At 40.8% G+C, this 22331-nt stretch overlaps 1 protein-coding gene across 1 annotated transcript; it reads left to right on the forward strand.

Moving 5' to 3' along the window:
* Window positions 1–3474: 3474 nt before the first annotated feature.
* Window positions 3475–17552, forward strand: znf219 (zinc finger protein 219). Its single transcript, XM_079810683.1, has 5 exons — window positions 3475–3679; window positions 10188–10278; window positions 10484–12512; window positions 12737–12880; window positions 13505–17552. The coding sequence occupies exons 2-5, from the start codon at window positions 10276–10278 to the stop codon at window positions 14629–14631; spliced, it is 3303 nt and encodes a 1100-aa protein (XP_079666809.1). The 5' UTR covers window positions 3475–3679; window positions 10188–10275; the 3' UTR covers window positions 14632–17552.
* The last annotated feature ends 4779 nt before the right edge of the window (window positions 17553–22331 follow it).

Consider the following 22331-nt stretch of genomic DNA (forward strand, 5'->3'; position numbering starts at 1 on the left):
GTTAAAATTATGACTGTCATAATGAGATAAAAAAGTTAAAATTATGACTGTCATAATGAGATAAAAAAGTCAAAATTATGACAGTCAAAATGATGAGATAAAAGGTTATAATTTACATAAATAATATGAAATAATAAAATTATATATAATATGACAAAAGGTTGGAATTATTAAATAATAAGTCAGCGTTATGACATTGTCATAAAAATGAGATAAAAATATTAATTATGACAAATTCTGAATTATGAGATATCCATAATTATGACATAAAAGGTCGGAATAATGAAATAAAAAGATGAGACTGTCATAATACTGAGATAATGAGAATAATTAGATAAGAAGTCACAATTATGGCAGTCAAAATTATGAGATAAAAAGTGTGACTTATTTTACAAATTGAGATACTAAGTTAAAATAATGAGGTAACAAATTGAAATTTTGAGATACTAAGTCAAAAAGTGATTAAATAAAGTTAAAATGAAGACTGTCGTAATGAGAAAAGTCAAAATCATGACAGTCAAAATGATGAGATAAAAGGTCAGAATTATGAAATACAAAGTCAAAGTTATGGCACTGTCATAATAATGAGATAATCTGAATTATAAACAAATTTGAATTATGAGATATCCATTATATGACATAAAAGGTCGGAATAATGAAATAAAAAGTCCAAGTTATGAGACTGTCATAATATAATGAGAATAATAAGATATGAAGTCACAATTATGACAGTCCAAATGATAAGATAAAAAGTCAAAAATATTGTCATATTTATGCATTTTTCTCATTATTTTGACATTGTATCTCTTCATTATACATTTTTTATTCATAACTCTGAGCTTTTGATGTCATTTTGATTTAAGAAGCATTTTTTCCATATGTGTTGGAAATGGGCATCCATAGAGACACCTTTTTTGCCATTTAATGCTGGGGTAACATTACATAAAGTATAGTGTTATATATGTATATTACATTTATGAGGTTATGTGGAAATGCAAAATCACAGTCTGTGAAAAGGGTCCATTCTTCCTTTGTAATTTCTATTGAATGTTTTACTTTATATATACCGGTAGTCTTAATCTTTACTTTTTCAGATCCTGATATGCGATTAACTGCAAGTAATTCAAATGTTATGAAATTGATTACATTTTTATTTTACAAATTTGGTCCCACTTTATATTAGGTGGCCGCAACTATGTACTTACATCAAAAAGTACAATGCACTTATTGTATATTGCAAAACACTTTTGCTGATATTGAGGTGGATACGGGTAAAGTTAGGGACAGGTGTGGTGGTATGGGTAAGTTTAAGGGTAGGTTAAGGTAAGGTGTAAAAAAATTAATTACAGACGTAATTACATGCAGGTAATTTTTTTAATGCAAGTACAATGTAAAAACATGTATGTACACAATAAGTGCATTGTATCAAATGATTCATTTAAATGTTAGTACATAGTAGTTAAGGCCACCTAATATAAAGTGGGTCCACAAATTTTAAGTTTTTTCTTATCAGTTCCCTTTTTGCTTCAATGACAGCTGACGTGAACTCCACGAGTTTGTGCAAACCCCAATGATCATGTTCTTCAGCATGAATTGACGTTCCCGAGAGCATCTTGAGCTTCGCATGAGAGCAGACCCTTAAATACTTTTTATTCACTTTCACAATTGTGAAACATCCTATTTTTGTTCAGACTTTTGGATAGGCCTACAGTGATTTAAATAGATCACGTTTTTCACTCCACAGCCCAGAAGATCGACCCAAAGACACTTGGAGATTTTGGGCTTCTATAATGGCTACATATACATTCATGAGAGCAGCAGACATGCACCTGCCAACCTCCCCCCGTCTGTCTCTCTGTTTCTCTCTCTGGCCTGTAATGCCTCACTGCCCTCAGTACTGCGGCTGCATTGTGCTGCCAGGCGTCGTCATGGCCGTCGCCACGGTGCTATTGTCATGGCGATATTACAGTATCAATACCCTGACACTGCGACAAAGAGACAGCAGCCAATGCCACATCACTCCACCCCTTTAACCCCTCTACTCTCATTCTCTCTCTCTCTCTATCCTCACCCAATCGATCCCTCTATCTCTGACTAAATATGTACATATTGATTCTCCATCGGTCCCCTGCTCTCTGCTTCCATCCCTCTTTCTTTCTTTCCTTCTCTCTAAAATCTATCAGATTTCATCTCCCCCCTCAGACCACCCCTACGTGTCTCTCTTTTCCTCTTCATCTGTCATTTCATTGCCCTTCTTTCACTCCTTCCTGTTCTCCATGCCATCTCTTTTCCCCCCACCTCTGCATGTTTTTTTCTTCCTTCCTTTCTTTTTTTTTTTTTTTTGTCTCTGTCTCACTCACTCTCTGCATATTAATTGGTGCATTTGAGCTGCGGCGTACAAGACAATCAAAGCGTTGGGGGCGGGTGATGATATGACTGTATCAGACACTATACACAATACACAAACACACACGTTCACTTGCTTACTGCCGAGACACAGATACACACGCATGAGCTGACAGTCAGAGGTGTTTGTGAGTTAATATCAAGATCCCCTCTCCAAAATCATCTTCACCGTACAAACTCCACAAAACACAGCCTCTGATCCAGACGAAAACACCTGCAGGCATCCAATAGCAGAAATGATAATGAATCTCACATACAAAGGTGTGGGGTTTTTTTGTATCTGAGAACAGGCCTAAAACAAAAATAAAAGCAGACCATTATTTATGTTTGTTTATCTCAGGTCAAAAGAGGGTAAATAGCTGATATTGACATTTGATAAATAGTAGGCCTATAGAGAAATGTATTATTATTATTCTTGTCATTATTTCTTGTTTGACATAAAGTCCTCTGTATGCATTATTGTATCTAATTATTTATTTATTTCAAAGAAAAAATAATGGTGAATATTCAAAGGTTTTCTGTTATTGGCCATATAAAAAAATGGTAGGTAGTTATTTATTTGTTTGTTTATCTCAGGTCAATAGAGGGCAAATTGATGTAAATCAGCATTGATACACACACACACACACAGAGAGAGAGAGAGAGAGAGAGAGAGAGAGACATATAGGCCTTGTATTGTTTGGCGTTCACAGTCAGTAGAACTTGAATAGTAGATGGTGACCCGCGCGCGCGCACCTGCGCAGCTCCCACGTGGAGCGCGAGTTTCTCCTCCAGCGCGCGACACAATCACAACTGTCTTGCAACACAACTACAGAAGCACTTTCTGATGGACAACAATTTTGGGATCATTCTTCATACTTCTAAAAGACGTTTGCGCGTAAATCTGAGCACCGGGAGCAGGCGCGAGAAACTTGTACGTGATTTGTAAGCGCGCGGCGTGTCAGTCTATCCCACAAATCTATAGATCGTTTTAAAATGGTGCCTGCGAGATTATAATTACATTTGCAACCTACAGCCTCCGCCTCTCTCTCATTCACTCACTCACGACTGCACAATAAATGGATCTTTGAGAAGAGAGAGAGAGAGGGAGAGAGACGTGTGAGGAAAGAGGGAGGAGGAGAAGATAGAAAGGGCAGAAGGGAGGGGGGTATCGGCGTATGCTTGTATACAACTACCCCCGATTTCCATTTTTTTCCCTAACTCGTAATGTATTTAATTCAAGTGAAACGTAATCATGACGTGTGTTGTCATTAATCTCCTCGCCGCCTCTCCCGTAAGTACATTCAGCCTTACTTTCATCACAAAATATCTGATTCATTTCAAATAATTGACCTAATCTGATCTTTTTGAACGATTTGAATGATACACATTGGTCGCGGCTATGAATGTGTGTGTTTGTATACAGTTTTAGACGTATAGAGAGCGAATGTTGTCGCCTTCATAAACAACAAATATCCGACGACGACTTTTTTGGGGGGCTGATCCGGGTAATGAAAAGCCATTGATACGGATTAGTCGTTGCGTTTAGCTACATCTCGCGTTTCTTCCACATACAGACGGCAGGACATATTGATTGGCGTCTCGTGTGCCTCTTTTAGGGCACATCATACGTGTTCTCGCACATACACACTTCCTCACTTTTGTCTCGTGCCGTGTATTGCCGGTGTGTGTGTGTGTGTGCGCGCGTGCGCGCGCGTCCTGAAAGAGATGACTCGGGCATGAAAATGCAACTTTCGTTTTTAAGGCCCTTGAATATTTTCAAAGCATCTCTCAATTGAGGGAAAAGTGCCCTGAACTAAGATGTAGATGTTGAACTTTTCTCAGTGGTAAAAGCAGCTGTTCATTTTTCCGCTACTGCAATAGACTCCTTAACTTTTGTGTGCTACTTTAAGCTTTAGTTAGTTCCTTCTGCTTTGAACTAAAGTCGAGTAGGATTCATAACTCGATACAGATCCAGATCGGTTGGAAGCTCGAGGGGAGAAACTGTTTTTGTGCATAGCAGTAGTTAGCGCTTTCTAACTTTGAGGCAGACCTTTACGTGCATGTTAATACGATAACTCGTGTGAGATGCATGTCCTAACGTTACCCCACAGATGCGCGCTCGTAATTGCTCTTTAAACTGTAGCGCAAAACCTGCAGCTGCAGCCGGAGAAGGTGCTAGTTTTACTAACGGCCCTAAAAACGTAAAGTTTCACATGTCACTCGATCGTGTTTTGTCACGATAGCGGATAGATTGGCAGCGGATTTCAAGATGAAACCCCATGATGGCACTTTTCAGCTGCACCCTGATCGCTTGTCCTTTCCCCTCCCTTTATCTTTTGTTGAAAGAAAATCAGGAAGAAAATGGAGCGCACAACATCACGTCCTAAAAAGCTACATTTCTGCGTCTGTTTTGGGAAAACGATGCTGTTGCTTCTGTAAATCGCGATTTTATGCTCGGGATTAATCATGCGCGAATGTCAGTGTTTGCGAGGGGACGTGTCGTGTGCGCATTTGTTTGTGAGCATTTATTTATTTCATTAATGTGGCTTTTTAATTGAGATGGCCGCGAGAGAGAAGGAAGGCGACTGAAAATGGATGCGCGTTACTGACGCACATCACGCGAGGAAATTCCTCTCCACGGACGGGTCATCTGATGTCCTGCAAATACATCCCGCAAAGAAACTTTATATAGCTAAATGAAAAGGCGAACATTTCAAAGGCACCATTCTTTTAAATTATTTCATTTGGGGCACAGGCAAAAAGGCTATTATAATCTCTGCCCCTGTACAGCTCGCATGAGGGGTGACGGAATGAGACCAGCCCCCCTGAACTGACGTGACAGTTTGACGGATAAGAGGGCAGAGCAGCACAGAAATGTGGCTGAATAGGGACGGGTGGAAGCTCAGGTCCCTGTAAACAACTTTTACAACCAGATCTGCTCCAGCTCATCTTGATGACCTGCCCAGACAGCAGGTCTGGACGAGCTGTTGCAGTGACTTTGATAATCGATAGTTATCAACAGATTTTTGGCTTGGCAAATGGCGTCCCAATGCACAAACTTGACATATCTGTCGATAACATCCATACTTTGAACTTGGGACATTGATTTACTTAAGCTGTCATGTTCAAGAAGAATTCAAAACGTGCTTGCGCATTAGGGAGCTCATTTTACATGGTCTGTCCATTAAAAGTGCTTTCACTTATATATAACAAAATGTAGCTAGGTTGATTTAGTCATATTACACTCTCAGAAAAAAGAAAGTAAAATTTAACCTTGAGGGGTACAAGAGCTTGTCACTGGGCCAGTAAGGTCAGCTTTGTACCTTATCAACCCCTAAAAGGTGCATTTTATTTTATTAGTAAAACACTACGCTAAGGTATTCAATGTACCAGGGCCGTAACCGACAAGTCCCCCTGAATAATTAGAAATGGCCAAATTGTCCCCCCAAATATTTGATATCGTACTCCATTACACACCACTCTGTTTTTTGCTAGGATGACAAAAGTAAGACGTAAACATTTTTAGGTTGGTCTTCCTCAGCGGTCTAACAGCGCTCGTCACTGTCAGAATGAGTGAGATGGCCAATAAAATCAAAGAAGGTAGGGCTTACTGTTAGTGCGAATTCCAACACAGCACTTTAGTTATAGCAGTGAAAGAGTGCGTCGTAAGATGTAAGTAGCTAAACATTTAATATTGGACAACTGTTTTACGATAAAAACGTTCAGCGACCAACAATAATATCAAGTGATGCAAGCTACTTGACATTTTTAATGAAATTTCACCGTATTGATTTGAAAATATGACATTATTTATGTAAATCATAATTGAATTTGACATGACAAGAAACGTTTTTTACATATTAGGCGGAAGAAAATAAGAGTGAATGTGTGCATATTTTTGACATATAAATATATATTATTTTCAAATAGTTTACTTCATAACTACAATAAAACTGGAACTTTTACCATTTTTATTTCTAATTTCCTTTAATGGTACTGCCCCAGTGAAAAACTGTTGTACATTTTTGTGTATTGCAGGTTTTTTTTCTGAGAATGTAAATAGTATTTTGGCACCAATAAAGACTTAATTTTCAAGCTGCCACATGAAGCATACTTTTAAGTGACATGATAAAATATATTGTACATTCCACAGTGTAAATTGATTAAAAGGCATATGCCAAGTTCAAATCCAGAAGGGCTCGTTCCGTTCATGCATATATAGAATATATAGCTATTTCAGTTCCTCTCTGGGCTCAGATGCCTGAAGGTAGACATTCTACATCAGCATACTGCCTTTGTGCACTTGTTGCACAAAGCGAACACCTTACAGCTCATTTCATTGGGGGAGGTCAAGAGTTGGGCTGTTCATTCTAAAACAAAAGCAAACTATACTGATTGAAAATTATTCATTCCTTAGATCACCCAAAGGACGATTACACCTGAATCAGAGCTTATACCGCTCATGTCTGTCTCAGGTGATCCGACAGATTGCCATTGATTACGTGATCACATATACATCAGGCACTTATTGCAAAAAAATCTAAAAGAAATTGGCACAGATACTCCCAATAGGCGACATTTGAGTTTTAATCTAAAAAAAAAAAAAACAGTGCCAATGTGTTGTAGATTCATTTAGTAGACACATTTCTCTAAACTGATTTATCTGTGTCCTTGCCTATTGACGATGCCAGTCATGTCCATGTCATTCTGGGAATCTAATGCAAATATTTGTGGGTTTTCTAAATGTTTTAATCACTGTTGTCCTGGTGCACTAGTGTTTACACCACCAGTGTAATGTGGCCACATACATTTCTATCTATTTGAATGTGGCTGCAGTGATCAGATCAAACACATTTTGGACATGCTTGTATGTACTGGATCACCAGAGATTGCTGTTCATACTAGGTATAACAACACAAATCGTACTACTTGCTGAAGTTCATTAACAATAATTCAACAAGAGCTCTTTGTACTGTAAACTTGAACTTGACGGTGAACTTGACCAGTTGAACTGCAGAGTTTGGTGAAGCCTTCAGATTTGACAGTAGGGAAGAATTAGTTGATGATTTGTTTTCTGAAGCACCTTACATGTAGAGTAATTTCAAGGCTGATATCCTTGTTCCGTGCTCTGTTAAGGGGGTAATGGGCAGGAGTGTGATGTTTTGAACTTGCTTATCCTCTCTTCAGCATCTTTGAACTGAGCCGTCAAGCTCTCTGCAAGCCTCTCTGAGAGAAACAAAATATAATAAAACAAAGAGAACAGGTGAAGGTTGTGGATGAATTTTGCATACGCTCAAGTCACTTGAAGGAAAACAACGCTGTGTGGAGTGGCCACAATGCTGAGAGAGATAAAGTTCAGGCCAAGGTTAGAAACAGGAAATTAATTTTGTCTCTAGGGATTTGTTGTATGACTGCAGCAATCCAGAATCATATACACACTGACCTTAGAAATCCCACTCAGAGATACAAGAAAGGTAAAGTGCAGTTCATGCCTCAAAGTTTGCGCGCACACACACACAGACGTTCATCACATACTGAGCTCTCTCTTAGTCTCTCTCACAATTTGAAGATCTCGCACTCTCGCTCACTCTCTCACTCTGGTCACATATCAAAGAACAGGCTGCGATAAAGCCATTCATGCTATATTTTCAAGGCCACAAGTCTAAATTCTTTCAGTAGTATGAATGATCTCTTCTTAGCCTTTAGATGCATTACATGGCTACACTGTTGGAGGCTCAGTGTGTCCTCACACCAAAGGCAGGAGACGTTATTTCAGGTGCTCAAGGCTACAGAATACAAACCACAGCGAGAAAAATATCTCTTTTATCAAAGATGACTCAAGTGCTTGTTCAGGCATATAGAGGTTTTATAAAAGGTTTTTCAGAGTGTTATGTAAACGTGTTATCATTCTTGGAAATGCAACCGTATTTTAAGTACCGGTACTTATGTAGCAAACGTTCAGTAAAACCAATTAACGATACTTATAATGGAAGAATTGTTGACCTCAATCAAAATCTTACAGATAAACAGGTTGTTTTTTTCAACATCAGTCATTTTTACAGGATGCATTTGTTCCTTCTAATGTTTGACTTGAGTGTTGAATATCAACATTTCTAATTAGCTAGAGTCTAGTAAAAAACATGCATAAAAATAATAGCAGCTACATTGCATGCATTATTTCACGTTAATATGGTCTATTTCTAGTCAATTTTTTTTGTTTATAAGATATTAATTCCATTACATACAAAGCAGATAGTTATTTAGCCTATATTTGACTACATGTGCCCCGTGAAGGAACAAAATGCGCGTGCATTTGTGTGTGCTTGTACAGGGAGTGTAGCATGTGGCCATTCAGACAAAGGTGTTTAGCATGCATGAATCATCTAGTGACTAGGTGCCATATTGTGTGTGTATGTGTGTGTGTGCATGCATTATTTGCACATGCTGCTTTATCGCTCTCCTGCCTTCTTCTCTCCCCTCCCCCCTCTGTCTAGCACCTTATCACTCTCTCCATCTATCCAAATTTAGAGAAGCTTTATTGGCGTGGCAGGGTTGGTCAGACACAAACGTGTCTGTCAAGGCAGAACAGTGAATTGCCATGACGATATTCATATGATAATAATGCCAGCAGACCAAACAGACCGCAATTGCAGAGCAGAACACTCTGTCCCCTTTCTCGACAGATTTACTCATCAAATATGCTCATTCAAAACGTATTTGTGTTCTTAATTTATGTTTTTTCTTGACTAACACCCCCCCCCCATTCTTCTCTTTCTTGCCTGTCTGTCTCTCTCCTCTCTTTTCTCTTCGCCATGTTGGCAGGCCCAAATCTACCAGCTGATATCAGCATTCCCTGGCACAGTTCCAACTGGCACCGCCGCAGAGAGACAGAGACAGAGAGAGAGAGAGAGAGAGAGAGAGAATGATAGAAAGAAAGAAAATCAGTGAAGAACAGAGGGAGGAGGGAATGAGGGTGAAAAGAGAAAAAAAAGTGCAAGGGGTGGAATCACAATATATGGAAGTGAAAAGATAGAAGAAAGGAAAAATAAGCACAATAATTGTGGGATTAGGTAAGAGAAAGAAAGAAAGAAAGAAAGAAAGAAAGAAAGAAAGAAAGAAAGAAAGAAAGAAAGAAAGAAAGAAAGAAAGGGGGCAGTATGATTGATATAGTGTGATATCCTTGTGAGTCACAGCTGAGTTAAAATGTCAACTGGCTCTGTTAGCCACAGTTTCATCCAAGTCTTGTGTCACGGATACACATGCTTTCACACGCACACACAGACACACACTAATACACAAACAAACACTTGATTGTGTACATAAATCCAAACTCAGACACAGACATACAGTTCAGTCTGTTCACAGAGGTAAATACTGAAAAAAACGCACACCCACACGAACACAAGCATAGTGACACATATCCAGGCATACAGACGCCCTCACAGATGTTTAGCAGATTGTCTTGCTGTAATCATCAATGAAATTCATTTTCTCTTATTTATGAAAGTAGCAGGTGTTTTATTTATTTATTTATTTTTTAAATTGTGTCTGGGCCTATCCACTCCAGACTTATGCAATGCATGCATGTGTGCCTTTATAAGATTGTTCACAGCGATCCATGCATTTTGTTTTGATTTAAGCAGCTACTCTACGTGTATGTGCAGGAAGGGTGTGTGGGGAAGTCCAAACATCTCGCGCCCATCCTGTTTGGGACAGTCCATGTCCCGCTCTGCCCTTAGACCCGTACACAGAAACAAATGTGTGTAAACTCATTTTTTATTCTGTGTTGTACTTGACAGGGGACTGTTGGAGGTGGTCAGGCAAATTGCCACCATCAGAAAACACCCTCTTTAATTCAAGGAAGTGAAGCATGGCATAGACATATAAATGGTAAGTGGTCTATCTATCTATCTATCTATCTATCTATCTATCTATCTATCTATCTATCTATCTATCTATCTATCTATCTATCTATCTATCTATCTATCTATCTATCTATCTATCTATCTATCTATCTATCTATCTATCTATCTATCTATCTATCTATCTATCTATCTATCTATCTAATCACTATTGTCCATCCTTCCTCACTCAGAATATGGATTCCCCACCAGAGTGTATGCTGGCTCTTTCCTGTGAGCCCCCACTGTCTCCTCCTTCCATGCCATCCCTGGACCACAGTCCCCAATTTCTACCCCAGAGTCCTCAATCTACCCCTTCTAGCCCTCAAACTGAACTCTATACCCCGGTCTCACCCTGCACCCTTCCTGAAGCCAGCTTCCAAGATGAGGAGGAGGATGAGGTGTTGTCAACACTCCCATCACCCACCCCAGCTTTGGCGCTGTTTCCTGGTGAATTGGAACTCGGCAGTCCCTCATCAGAGAGCAGCCCCCCAGCCACACCATTAGCACCTTTCCCTGGTTTTGGAGCTCTGGAGCAGGCGATCTCCTCTGGTCAAAGTTCCACCTACAATGATGAGTTGGATCTTCAGCTTTTTAACAATGAGGGCATGGCTGTCCCTGGAGGGACCAGCTCTGGGCCTGGCCTAAGGTTCCCCTGCCATGTGTGTGGAAAGAGGTTCCGCTTCCAGAGTATTCTGTCTCTGCACGCTCGAGCACACAGTTTGGACAGAGATCGTCGGGCTTCAGCTCCCTACCAAACCACACGTGTCAAACTGCAGCAGAATCACGTGAGCGACAGTGTTATCCAGAATCCATTATCTGGGTCATTACAAAAAAGTATGAATGAAGACATGGTTCCAGAAGAACCTCTTCAAACTGCTAGCAGCCCTCAGTTCCTCTTTGAAGGAACCACAGCCCTGACTCCACCTTTAACAGAGGAAGCACCAATCTCAACCTCCTTCTCTCCACTTGGCCAGGCCCACTTGGAAGACAATGCACCCTCCACAGCTGCTCCTGCCTTCCGGTGTCATGCTTGTAAGGGTAAGTTCCGAACAGCTTCAGAGCTGGCACGTCACGTGCGGATCCTCCACAACCCCTACAAATGTACAATGTGTCCCTTCTCAGCCAGCCAGGAGGAAAGACTGGCTGCCCATCTGCAGGAGAGTCACCCACCTGAAGAGCCTGCTGCTGAAACGGTTTTCCCTTCTCACCCTATAACAGCACCACCAGAAACTCCTCCTCCTCCAATGTCTGTTGTTCCAGCTTTCCGATGTGAGACATGTGGGCAGCGTTTTACACAGTCCTGGTTTTTAAAGGGGCACATGCGGAAGCACAAGGACTCATTGGATCACAAGTGCCAGGTGTGTGGCCGTGGCTTCAAGGAACCCTGGTTTCTCAAGAACCATATGAAGGTGCATCTTAACAAGCTGGGCCTCAAAGCTGGATTGGGAAATCTGGGTCCAGCTGGAACCGATCAATCCAAAGGTCCTGCAAGCACACAAGTGCTGGGGGCTTTGTATTCTAACCTGCTCCTTGCTCGCAGTATGGCCGGTGGTGGTGGTCCAGGAAATCGCACAGAGAGGTCAGATGCCAGTGCAGGCTCAAGTAAATCTTCTATATTGGGCTATCTGGGATTACCCAAAGACAACAGCAATGGAAGTTGCATGGAGCGCCTTCAGGCAGTGGCACAGGTTGCAGAAATGGGTAACGGAGGAGGAGGGCGGGGAAGTGAGTCAGCAGACGGAGCAGACCAGGCAGCCATGTGGCAGCTGGTTGCTCGCAGTCTGGTGGCAGCACAGCACAACCAACAGCAACAGCAGCAGAGATCCCATTCACACCATCAGTTTTCTTCCTCACGAGGCACAGTCGCTGGGGAAGCCAAGCAGATGAGGGCCTACCTGGGTGGGCTGGGTTCTAGAGAGGAACTGGAGGGATCTAGCGCACCGTGGGAGTGTCCAGATTGTGGCAAGATGTTCAGAAGCCTTCAGCAGGTGGTTGCTCACGCCCGTGTCCATGTCCAGAAACCACAGAAAGGTCAAAGTGCCCGAGGGGGCATGTCCAGGGAAGAGGACATTATAAACAGAGTCAGTGGAGCTCAAGCAACAGGCGGAGTAGAAGGAGGGCAAAGAACAAGTGACAATGAAGTTAGGCAAGAGAGAAAGCAACTTCCATCAGGAGTCGGGTCAGCTGGGAGTTTCCATTCTGTCATATCACATCTTTCTGGTAAGGATCAACCAGCATTATTATGACAGCCAATGAAGGACTGTAACATAAGAAATACTATGACACTGCATTGGTTGAATTTAAATAAATAAAAAAGATTTCACTGTTAATAATTTTGGAACAATTCCTCCCCTTTTAGGCAGGATTGTTCTCTGAAACAGTTTAGACTCAAATTATATTTCAAAACAGTTGCTTTTATTCATTATACGTTATCTTATCCCAAGGTCAGAACGGTTTGAGGGGATCATCCTCTTCCACTTCATCTCCAAGGGAGCGTGTTCGGGGAACAGGGATGAAGGATTGCCCCTACTGTGGTAAAGCCTTCCGGTCTTCCCATCACCTTAAAGTGCACCTTCGTGTACACACAGGTAAGGCCAACATGTTTACTACATCTGTGATTCCCAACCCATGGCATGTATACCCCAGCGAGTTACTTAAGCGTGTTCCAAGGGGCTTTGGAAAGATTTATATTTTGCTAAACCTATAAAAACAAAAATTATGACTTAAATTATTAGATTAGATCTACAGTACATTATTTATGTAATGATCATACTGTATAAAATTGATAATCAAAAGCTACATAATCATAATCAGTCTTTGTTTTTAGATTGGTATTGTGGTTGTGTGGATGACACTTGCAACACTTGAGACTTGTAACTTTACTGATTTAGCTTGATCGAAACCATTTACTGTCTATCTGGTTCTTCCACAAAATGCCCTCTACCCCAAAAAAAAAGAAGACAAAAAGAAAGAAAAATGTGGTGTTCACACGGTTGATGAGAGATGGAATGTCCTAATTTAACAGTAATGCACTGGGGACTACACCTGATGTTACGATGATATGCACTGCCATCTATCTGTTACTGTGTGTAACTGCATATTGTTGTTTCACAGGAAATGTATTACCTAACCACTGTGGCCAAAGTTTTTTTTATTAAAACTAGTTTTAGTTTTCAATCTACTTAACAAGAGTAATTTATTCCTTGTTTTAGGTGAGAGACCATACAAATGCCCCCACTGTGATTATGCTGGCACCCAGTCTGGCTCCCTCAAGTACCACCTTCAACGTCATCATCGTGAGCAAAGGAATGCAATGGCAACTTCTCCAAACTCCACATCACCTAGCCTCCCATCTTTGACTGGATCTCCTCGTGAAGGGGCAAAAAAGCGCAGACTCCCCTCCACATCCCAGTCTTCTTTTGGGAGGGTTCCTGGAGAGGCTCCTTCTTTAAGGCACAGTCAGTCATGGGGAGCAGGTCCATCAGAGCAAAAGGAGGCCTCTTCTGCATCCATACATCAGAGAGAGGGAGACCTGGAGAGTCACTATCGCAGTCTGTCAGGGATGATGGGTACACTCTTCCCCGGTGGTCTAGAAACGAATTGGATTGGGGAGGTACCACCTCCAAAAATGACAAAAGTATCTCGACGGAAACCCCTTACTACAAGCCGCATGTTGTCAGTAAATGGCTATCAGGGTGGGACAACATCCCAGGAAGGAGGCTTCGAACCGCTGGACCTCTCCCGCCGCCCTTTGCTAGATGAAGGGGGAGTAAGTAGTTCTGGAGGTGAATCATCAGGTGGCTCTAAAGGAGGTAATGATATCCTTAATCAATGTGTGTTCTGTCCCTTCCGAACCTCTTCTGTTGAGCTGATGGCCATGCATCTTCAGGTTAATCACACCAGCAAGTCTCGTCGCAAGAGGGGCATTCCTGTCAGTTCCACCAATCATTCTCCAAGACTAACTTTGGCCGGGCCAGACCGTGATCCACTGGCTCTGTGGAAGTTCCTTGGTGTAGAGGACGGAGTAACATCTCCTGAGGACTGGGTTTCATCAAAGTCAAGAGCTGAGAATGGAGTCAGCCCAGATGACAGGGAAACAGAGGACAGCTTTAAGCTGGCCCATGGACCTGCGGGAAGCTTTGATGCCAGAGAGAAGAAACGTAAAATGAGAGAGGACCTTGATGAGGAAGACGAGGAGGTCGATGAGGAGGAGGATGAGCTGGAAGCAAATGGCAGCTTTGTAAATGTACCCCAGAATCATAGCAGAAGGGCTCAGTCTGTTTCATCAGATATGGCTGAGGATCTACCCAAGGAGGAGGAAAGTGTCTTGGGGAAATAACATCAAAAGAGAACCCTGGAGAAAAGATAGGGGCAGGAGAGAAATATTTGGGAAATAGTTGTCTAGGGTCCCTCGTATCCTTCAAACCAAGGGCAGACCAGTTGCTATGCTAACATACTGTACAGTATGTAATCTGTTAACAGATAACCCGCAAAAGTATTTAAATCAAGCATTCCCCTTAATATATCCTCCTTGCCCCCCCTTGGTTAGTGATCAATTACCTCTACACACACAACACACAGCGATATCCAGTATTGTATGCTAGTCTAAGCCTGCCTGTCTCGGGGCCTTCTTGAACACTGTTCTCTTGTTCCTGTCTTCTTGTCAGTGAACGCAATTGCCAAGTTGCATTTCATTTACAATTTCCTTGCTCCTGTGAATCTCGCTCTCATCTCAACAAGGACTTGGAATGTCAATCTGGGGAGCCGAAAAAGCAAAAAAGAAACACTGTTCTTAATCACTACAATATACAGTATTAATGTTGAGAGAGAAGCGAACCGAATACTGAATGGACATCCTACTTCCACATGAACTTAACTGTCAGCACGTCTTTAGTAAACCAAAGGAGTGAGCACACTTCTTACCATGCACCTGCCAGACCTGAACAGAATGCTGTGATAACTGAATGGTACTTGAGAATCACCTCTAACAGAACAGGACAGAATAAAGATTATATTACCAGATATCCACACTGCCAGTTTGCTCCGACGGGTCTTCTTCAGATATTATATGAAACAGAGATTCTGCCTCTTCTATATGCTATTTCTCTCAGTGCCTGTTGATGTAAAAGGTTTTTAGCAGATTCAGCAACACAGGAATATAGTTACAGTGAATATATACATTATATATGCGTAGTTGTGCTAGAGCATAGAGTTCTGTGACAATATGGTGGCAGTTTGTGTGACTATGTCTGCTGTGAATGAAAACATGAATGAACCCAGAGCACCACATGTGGGAACAGCTGGCCATTTGACGAGGCCCCTATGGAAGTGTTTACATTACAGATACCACCAGGATTTCTGGGTGGAATCCGGACCACCATTACTATGGAAAGTTTAAATTTCAGGGTTTGAAACGAATCACAATCTAGTAAATGGAGACTCAGCAATATATCCTTCATATTCCTGTAATGTCTCCGATTCTCAAACCATCCGGGAGAGGGTGGAAAATGGGTCTCTACTAAAACATTCAGTATGGCGAGTTTTTTTTAGCCGTGAGTAGACTTTTTTTTTTAAATATCAAAAATGAAAGAAAAAAAACACTAACAAATTCAGACATCCCAGTAGAACATATGTAGCTTTTGTAAAGATAAGAGATCAAAAAGAGGGAAAAAAAAATGTTTTCCTTTTAAGAAGTGTTAATGGACATGGATATGGAGATTAGTAATAAGTATTATAATAATTATGAAAGAAGACTGCTTCAGAATGTCTTTAGAGCACTGTGCAAAGTCCCCCCCCCCCCCCAAACTTGCTTTTGTTTTGCCTTTAAATGCAGATCAAACCTTTGTTCGTTTTCCCCTAAACCATTTTTGTTTTCACAATGCTGCAGATTCAATCCACGTCCCCTTATACGATGTGTTTATGTATTCATCAATCAAAAAATCAATAGTTCGGAAACACAATCAATGTTAAAGCTTGCCTGATGATCTTGAAACTTCAGCGATTGATAATATATTTATAAGTTGATGCTGAGATCATGTCCAAGACATGTCCCAGTATCAGCATTGTCAGTCTGACTGATCTGCTTGCCAAATTTGATTTCATGTAATTGTGTTGCATTTTTGATGTGGAATTAGCACATCATACAAACGATGATCTACTTTTCTCATTCAACTCTGTGAAATCATTTCCATCAGATCATCTCATTGTTATTGTTAGACCCTAAGTAGGAGGTACTTTTGTCCAGTGATTGACAGAGGCTGGCCTTAAAAAGTCATTATCATGTCCTTGTTTTGTGTGTAGATTATCTTATGTGTTTGGTAGCCCCCGATGTGGTGTTCCTTTGAGATAACAGTCAAGCCACTGTGCCTTCTGTCCTGAGCACTTCCTCAAGTATTTTGTAAGCTCACCAAAAGCACTTAGCCCCTACTGTTTCACTTTGTATTCTTTGGTAAACTGTGTTCTGTACTTCTCCGAATCTGATCCTCTGTTTTGTTGAGATGTCAGATGTGGGGGTCATTTCCATTTCATAATAATGAGTGTCATTCTGTCATTCATGTGTGTTGTTGCATCTCCTGCTTTCCTCCCTTCCCATTAGCGTATGCATCACTGAAAGCTTACGCACTATCTAGCTCCGAGGCCTTTTAAGAAGTTACTTTAATTTCTATGATGTTACTTTGATGCCGATGAGATGAAATCAAGCTCTTCTGCTCATAATTATTATTATTGTCATTGTTCTTTTTGTTTTATGGAAGAAAAAAACTAAGCAAACAAAAAACATGAACAAAATGTGTCTCTTGAATGTTGTACAGATAGAAATAGAGATGTTGTGTTTCTAACGAGAGATCAAACCGCCAACCTGCTCTCCATCGCTCCCTGCGCAGCCAGCAATGATATGGCTCTTTTAGGATGGCCTAACTGTGTACAGGGATAAGGGCAATAGTTTTGTTTTGTGTGTTTGTGTATGTGTGACCGTGTGCATTGATGTCTTAAAAATTAATATTTTGTGAAGATATACTGACACTGTGAAATAAGCATAAAAATATTCCCAAACAGTGACGTGCTGCTTAAAAATTCACTAAGTTTGACATGCACTTTTTTTTGTTGTTCCACCAGAAGTGTGTGAATTCATAAATATTATCCAGTCAAATAGGAGAGGTGGAGAGAAGGTCTGAGTTTGATCTTTTTTTTAGTAGCCGACTGCTGTTGGTGGCAGAGGAAGCTGATCTAACATAGTAGTGACTAATATGAAATTGTGGATTGAAAAAAAAAAAAACAGTAGAGAAGAATCAATAAAATACAAAAAACATGTTTTGCTTGCTGTATGATGTGTTTCGCATTACTTTCCTGCTTTTTAACTTTTAGCATTTTAATGAAGCGTGTACTTGGGGATAAATGGTCACCACATTGACATAAAAATAAAATTATACTCTCATACCTTAACATGCAGAGTCACATTAAGGTTGACTTTGTGAGTAGCCCAACTTTTTACCGCCCAAATTGCACCCTTCACCGCTGACTTTGTTTAAAATCATTTAGGTACTTGGGTAGAAAGAATAGTACAATATTGTTTGTGAACACCTGCACTAAAGTGATTTAATATGATTTAACTTTTATATTCACAGAATCATGTTAAAACTAAACAAGCCAAGGTTATTGCATTTATAATATTCATCTACATAAGTTATGGATACATGCTCTGGAAAATTCAACAGGAATCTTCAGCTGTAATCATGTCAGTGCAGGTCCTGATTTCTCTTTGAATTAGAATAAAGTTAACAACAGCAATATTTGTTTATTAACCAAAGGCATTTAGTTGAAATCAGCATTTCTGATGTCTCTGAAGCTTTGAGGGTTTTAAGAGACTAAATATATACTAGCTTACTGCTGTAGCAAAAGTAACAAAGCTGTAAGAACTGCTATAACATTGTGTACAGAGCAACAACAACAACAAAAAAAACAATCAGTCTCTGCTGTCCTCTGCAGAGCACAATTGGCCTTGCGTGTTTCAGTTTCACAATGATACATCTGTGGCAGACAATTAATCATTTAATTGACAGTGCCAATTTACAGAGATTACAATAAAGGGACAGTGTTGTGCTTTATCTACCCCTAAAAGGTGCATGTTAGTAATAATATGGAATCGTCCGGCCGAAGGGAGCACCTTAGCTGATGAGGGCAGAGAGGGAGTGGCTCTAGCCACCAGGAAACCCCCTGTGCAAGTCCCTGGCCATTGGCATCAGACCTAGAACAAATACATGTTGCTTTTCCAATGATTGTAGCATTACAGTTCAGATGGCATACACACCACTGCCAAAGATAGTCACGGTTCTTAGTAGTCTGACAAGGTTTGAATGGTTTAACAAGATCTTCAGAAGTGTTACTCCCATATGTACTCTACACAAACACAGATTCCTTCTTCGAAGCTTGGACAACCTCGGATAAAGAACCTTAAATTAGACCCCCCCCCCCCCCCCCTATATTCTTTCCTTTAAGGACCTGCAGAAATGATGGAAATACTGATAGGAACCCTGTATGTTTACCAAAATCTTAAGGGGTATGTCATTCAAAGTCTTGACAACAAAACGGCACTGTATAAGCAGTACTGATATTAGCCGTTCAAGCTCAAACACATTAATTGTGCAAGAAAATAAAATTACATCGACATTTTTGCATTTGGATCTCTTTCTGTTTTTGGGTCAACCAGTAAGACAAGGCATTGGATCAGGATGTTCTCTCAGGATGCTATTGTGTACTGTTCTACTGGCTGAAGCAATAGGACAGAATATATTGTCTGCAGTGGTCCGTTTTGTGCTGCTACATACAGCTGTTTTAATACAGTATATTAACAGTGGCTGTTGGAATGAAGTTGGAGACTGATGGACTGATGAAAATTGGGGAAAATGCTTCCTGGATTTCTGGTAATGATCTTTAACACTCGCAGACCTGCTCAACCTTTCACCATCATAGGAGCAGTAATCACGAGCAAGGAATTTTTCCACTTTACGAGAAAGTGAAAATGAAAGATTGAGTCTAACTTGGTGGGGTTTGGTAATTGCCAACTGCTCATCAAAACTGAGAACACCAAAACAATTTCAGTAATCAGTAATCACAGTAATAGCGATGGACTTAGGAAGGATTCTAAAAACCATATTGATATCTCTCAGAAAAAGAAAATGTCAGAATATGTATTAAAACTTTTAATATAATCTTTTTTTATGATGGGTTAGGGTAACTCATAATGAACTCATATTCTTGTATTCAGTACACTGCTAATTTATTTGTGAAACGTGAAAAAAAATCTATTCATAAATGCAAATTTTTGGGTACAAAATGTTCCTATTTTAGGTGTTTGTGATATTTCTGCTGTATTAGCACTGATCAGATAATCTGCCAGACCACAATTCATGTGTTTCTTCTCACACATTAAGCCACAATATCTGGCTTTAATGAAGGCTATATTGGAAGCTGTGTCTGTCTTTGGGGCAATGCTCATATTCAGTAACTGCTTTTGTGGTGATTGCATTAGTGATAGTGTTTCAATATCTGCTTTGAGAAGATTCTATCATTAACAGTTCTTGTTTTAGTTCTGTCTCTAACAGCTGCAGTAACAGTAGTTTGCTGACAGGGGGCAGTTGGGCATTCATTTTACCTGCTGCCTTTAATTTATTATGTGGAATTTGGCAAATCACATTGAGATTTCAGTTGTGTCATTGCAGTATTTTCTGATTTGGGGTCTTTATATTGCCAAATCTAACTTCTGGAACTGACCTTGCAGGCAACCAATGTGATAAATAATTATTGTATTGGAAATTCACATGGCATGCTCTCTTTCTATCATGGTATACAGGTACCGGTCATATAATTAGAAAGTCCTCAAAAAAGTTGATTTATTTCAGTAATTCCATTCAAAAAGTGAAACTTGTATATTATATTCATTCATTACACACATACTGATATATTTCAAATGTTTATTTCTTTTAGTTTTGATGATTCTTAAATGACAACTAAGGAAAATCCCAAATTCAGTATCTCAGGAAATTAGAATATTGTGAAAAGGTTCAATATTGAAGACACCTGGTGCCATACTCGAATCAGCTAATTAACTCAAAACACGTGCCTTTAAATGGTCTCTCAGTCTAGTTCTGTAGGCTACACAATCATGGGGAAGACTGCTGACTTGACAGTTGTCCAAAAGACGACCATTGACACCTTGCACAAGGAGGGCAAGACACAAAAGGTAATTGCAAAAGAGGCTGGCTGTTAACAGAGCTCTGTGTCCAAGCACATTAATAGAGAGGCGAAGGGAAGGAAAAGATGTGGTAGAAAAAAAGTGTACAAGCAATAGGGATAACCGCACCCTGGAGAGGATTGTGAAACAAAACCCATTCAAAAATGTGGGGGAGATTCACAAAGAGTGGACTGCAGCTGGAGTCAGTGCTTCAAGAACCACTACGCACAGACGTATGCAAGACATGGGTTTCAGCTGTCGCATTCCTTGTGTCAAGCCACTTGTGAACAACAGACAGTGTCAGAAGCGTCTCGCCTGGGCTAAAGACAAAAAGGACTGGACTGCTGCTGAGTGGTCCAAAGTTATGTTCTCTGATGAAAGTAAATTGGAAATCAGGGTCCCAGGGTCTGGACGAAGTGAGGAGAGGTACACAATCCACGTTGCTTGAGGTCCAGTGTAAAGTTTCCACAGTCAGTGATGGTTTGGGGTGCCATGTCATCTGCTGGTGTTGGTCCACTGGGTTTTCTGAGGTCCAAGGTCAACGCAGCCGTATACCAGGAAGTTTTAGAACACTTCATGCTTCCTGCTGCTGACCAACTTTATGGAGATGCAGATTTCATTTTCCAACAGGACTTGGCACCTGCACACAGTGCCAAAGCAACCAGTATCTGGTTTAAGGACCATGGTATCCCTGTTCTTAATTGGCCAGCAAATTCGCCTGACCTTAACCCCATAGAAAATATATGGGGTATTGTGAAGAGGAAGATGCAATATGCCAGACCCAACAATGCAAAAGAGCTGAAGGCCACTATCAGAGCAGCCTGGGCTCTCATAACACCTGAGCATTGCCACAGACTGATCGACTCCATGCCACGCCGCATTGCTGCAGTAATTCAGGCAAAAGGAGCCCAACCTAAGAATTGAGTGCTGTACATGCTCATACTTTTTATGTTCATACTTTTCAGTTGGCCAAGATTTTAAAAAAAAATCCTTTCTTTGTATTGGTCTTAAGTAATATTCAAATTTTCTGAGATACTGAATTTGAGATTTTTCACTTTTTGAATTGAATTAGTGAAATAAATCAACTTTTTGATGATATTCTAATTATATGAACAGCACCTGTAGCAGGTTATTGCAGCTTTATTGAGAGCACAAAACCAAGGGTTGGAGGCTAAGGGGGGTAGGGGCGGATATTTTCTTGGGCAGGTAGGAACGCAGATGGGCGGTAGGAACAGCTCTATTGATAGCGTTGGCTGTATGGATGGTATATGGACAAGCTATTATGCTCAAAGGACTTGCAGCATCAATGTTGATATCTCTAGGCATGTGCATTCTTTTCAAAATCACCATACAATGTAGTGTCAGGCAGTTGGCTTTATCAGGACATCCTGAGACTGATCCCCAGAAAGACTGGTTTCATAGCAGCCAGTTTTTAACTTGCTATCAGGTAGTAGGCCCCACCAGGCCATCCTGAAGGCAGCTAGCATGACTTGCTATCTGATAGTAGGCCTCACCAGGCCTCCCTGAAGGCGAGTTACTGAGATCAGGCACTAAACAGCTAGCATGACTCTGGCAGCTAGTGGATGCTTGCAATCAGTTGATCTGGACTTAGCAGGCAGCACCTGAAGGCGAGGTCGCACCCTAGCATGACAAAAGTGATCACTTTTCTGCCATGGGTTCCCTACAGAAGGGAGCCTATTTGTATCTAGCCAACAGCCTGGTCTACCTACCAGGTCAGGCTCGGTGCTCCCCTCATTGAGGGTTGCTTGTGAGTTCTCAGCCTCCTGAGCCTGGTCAGATGGTTGCAGGCC

Source organism: Gobio gobio (genome assembly GCF_949357685.1).
Source record: "Gobio gobio genome assembly, chromosome: 2".
NCBI classification, from domain to species: Eukaryota; Metazoa; Chordata; class Actinopteri; order Cypriniformes; family Gobionidae; genus Gobio; species Gobio gobio.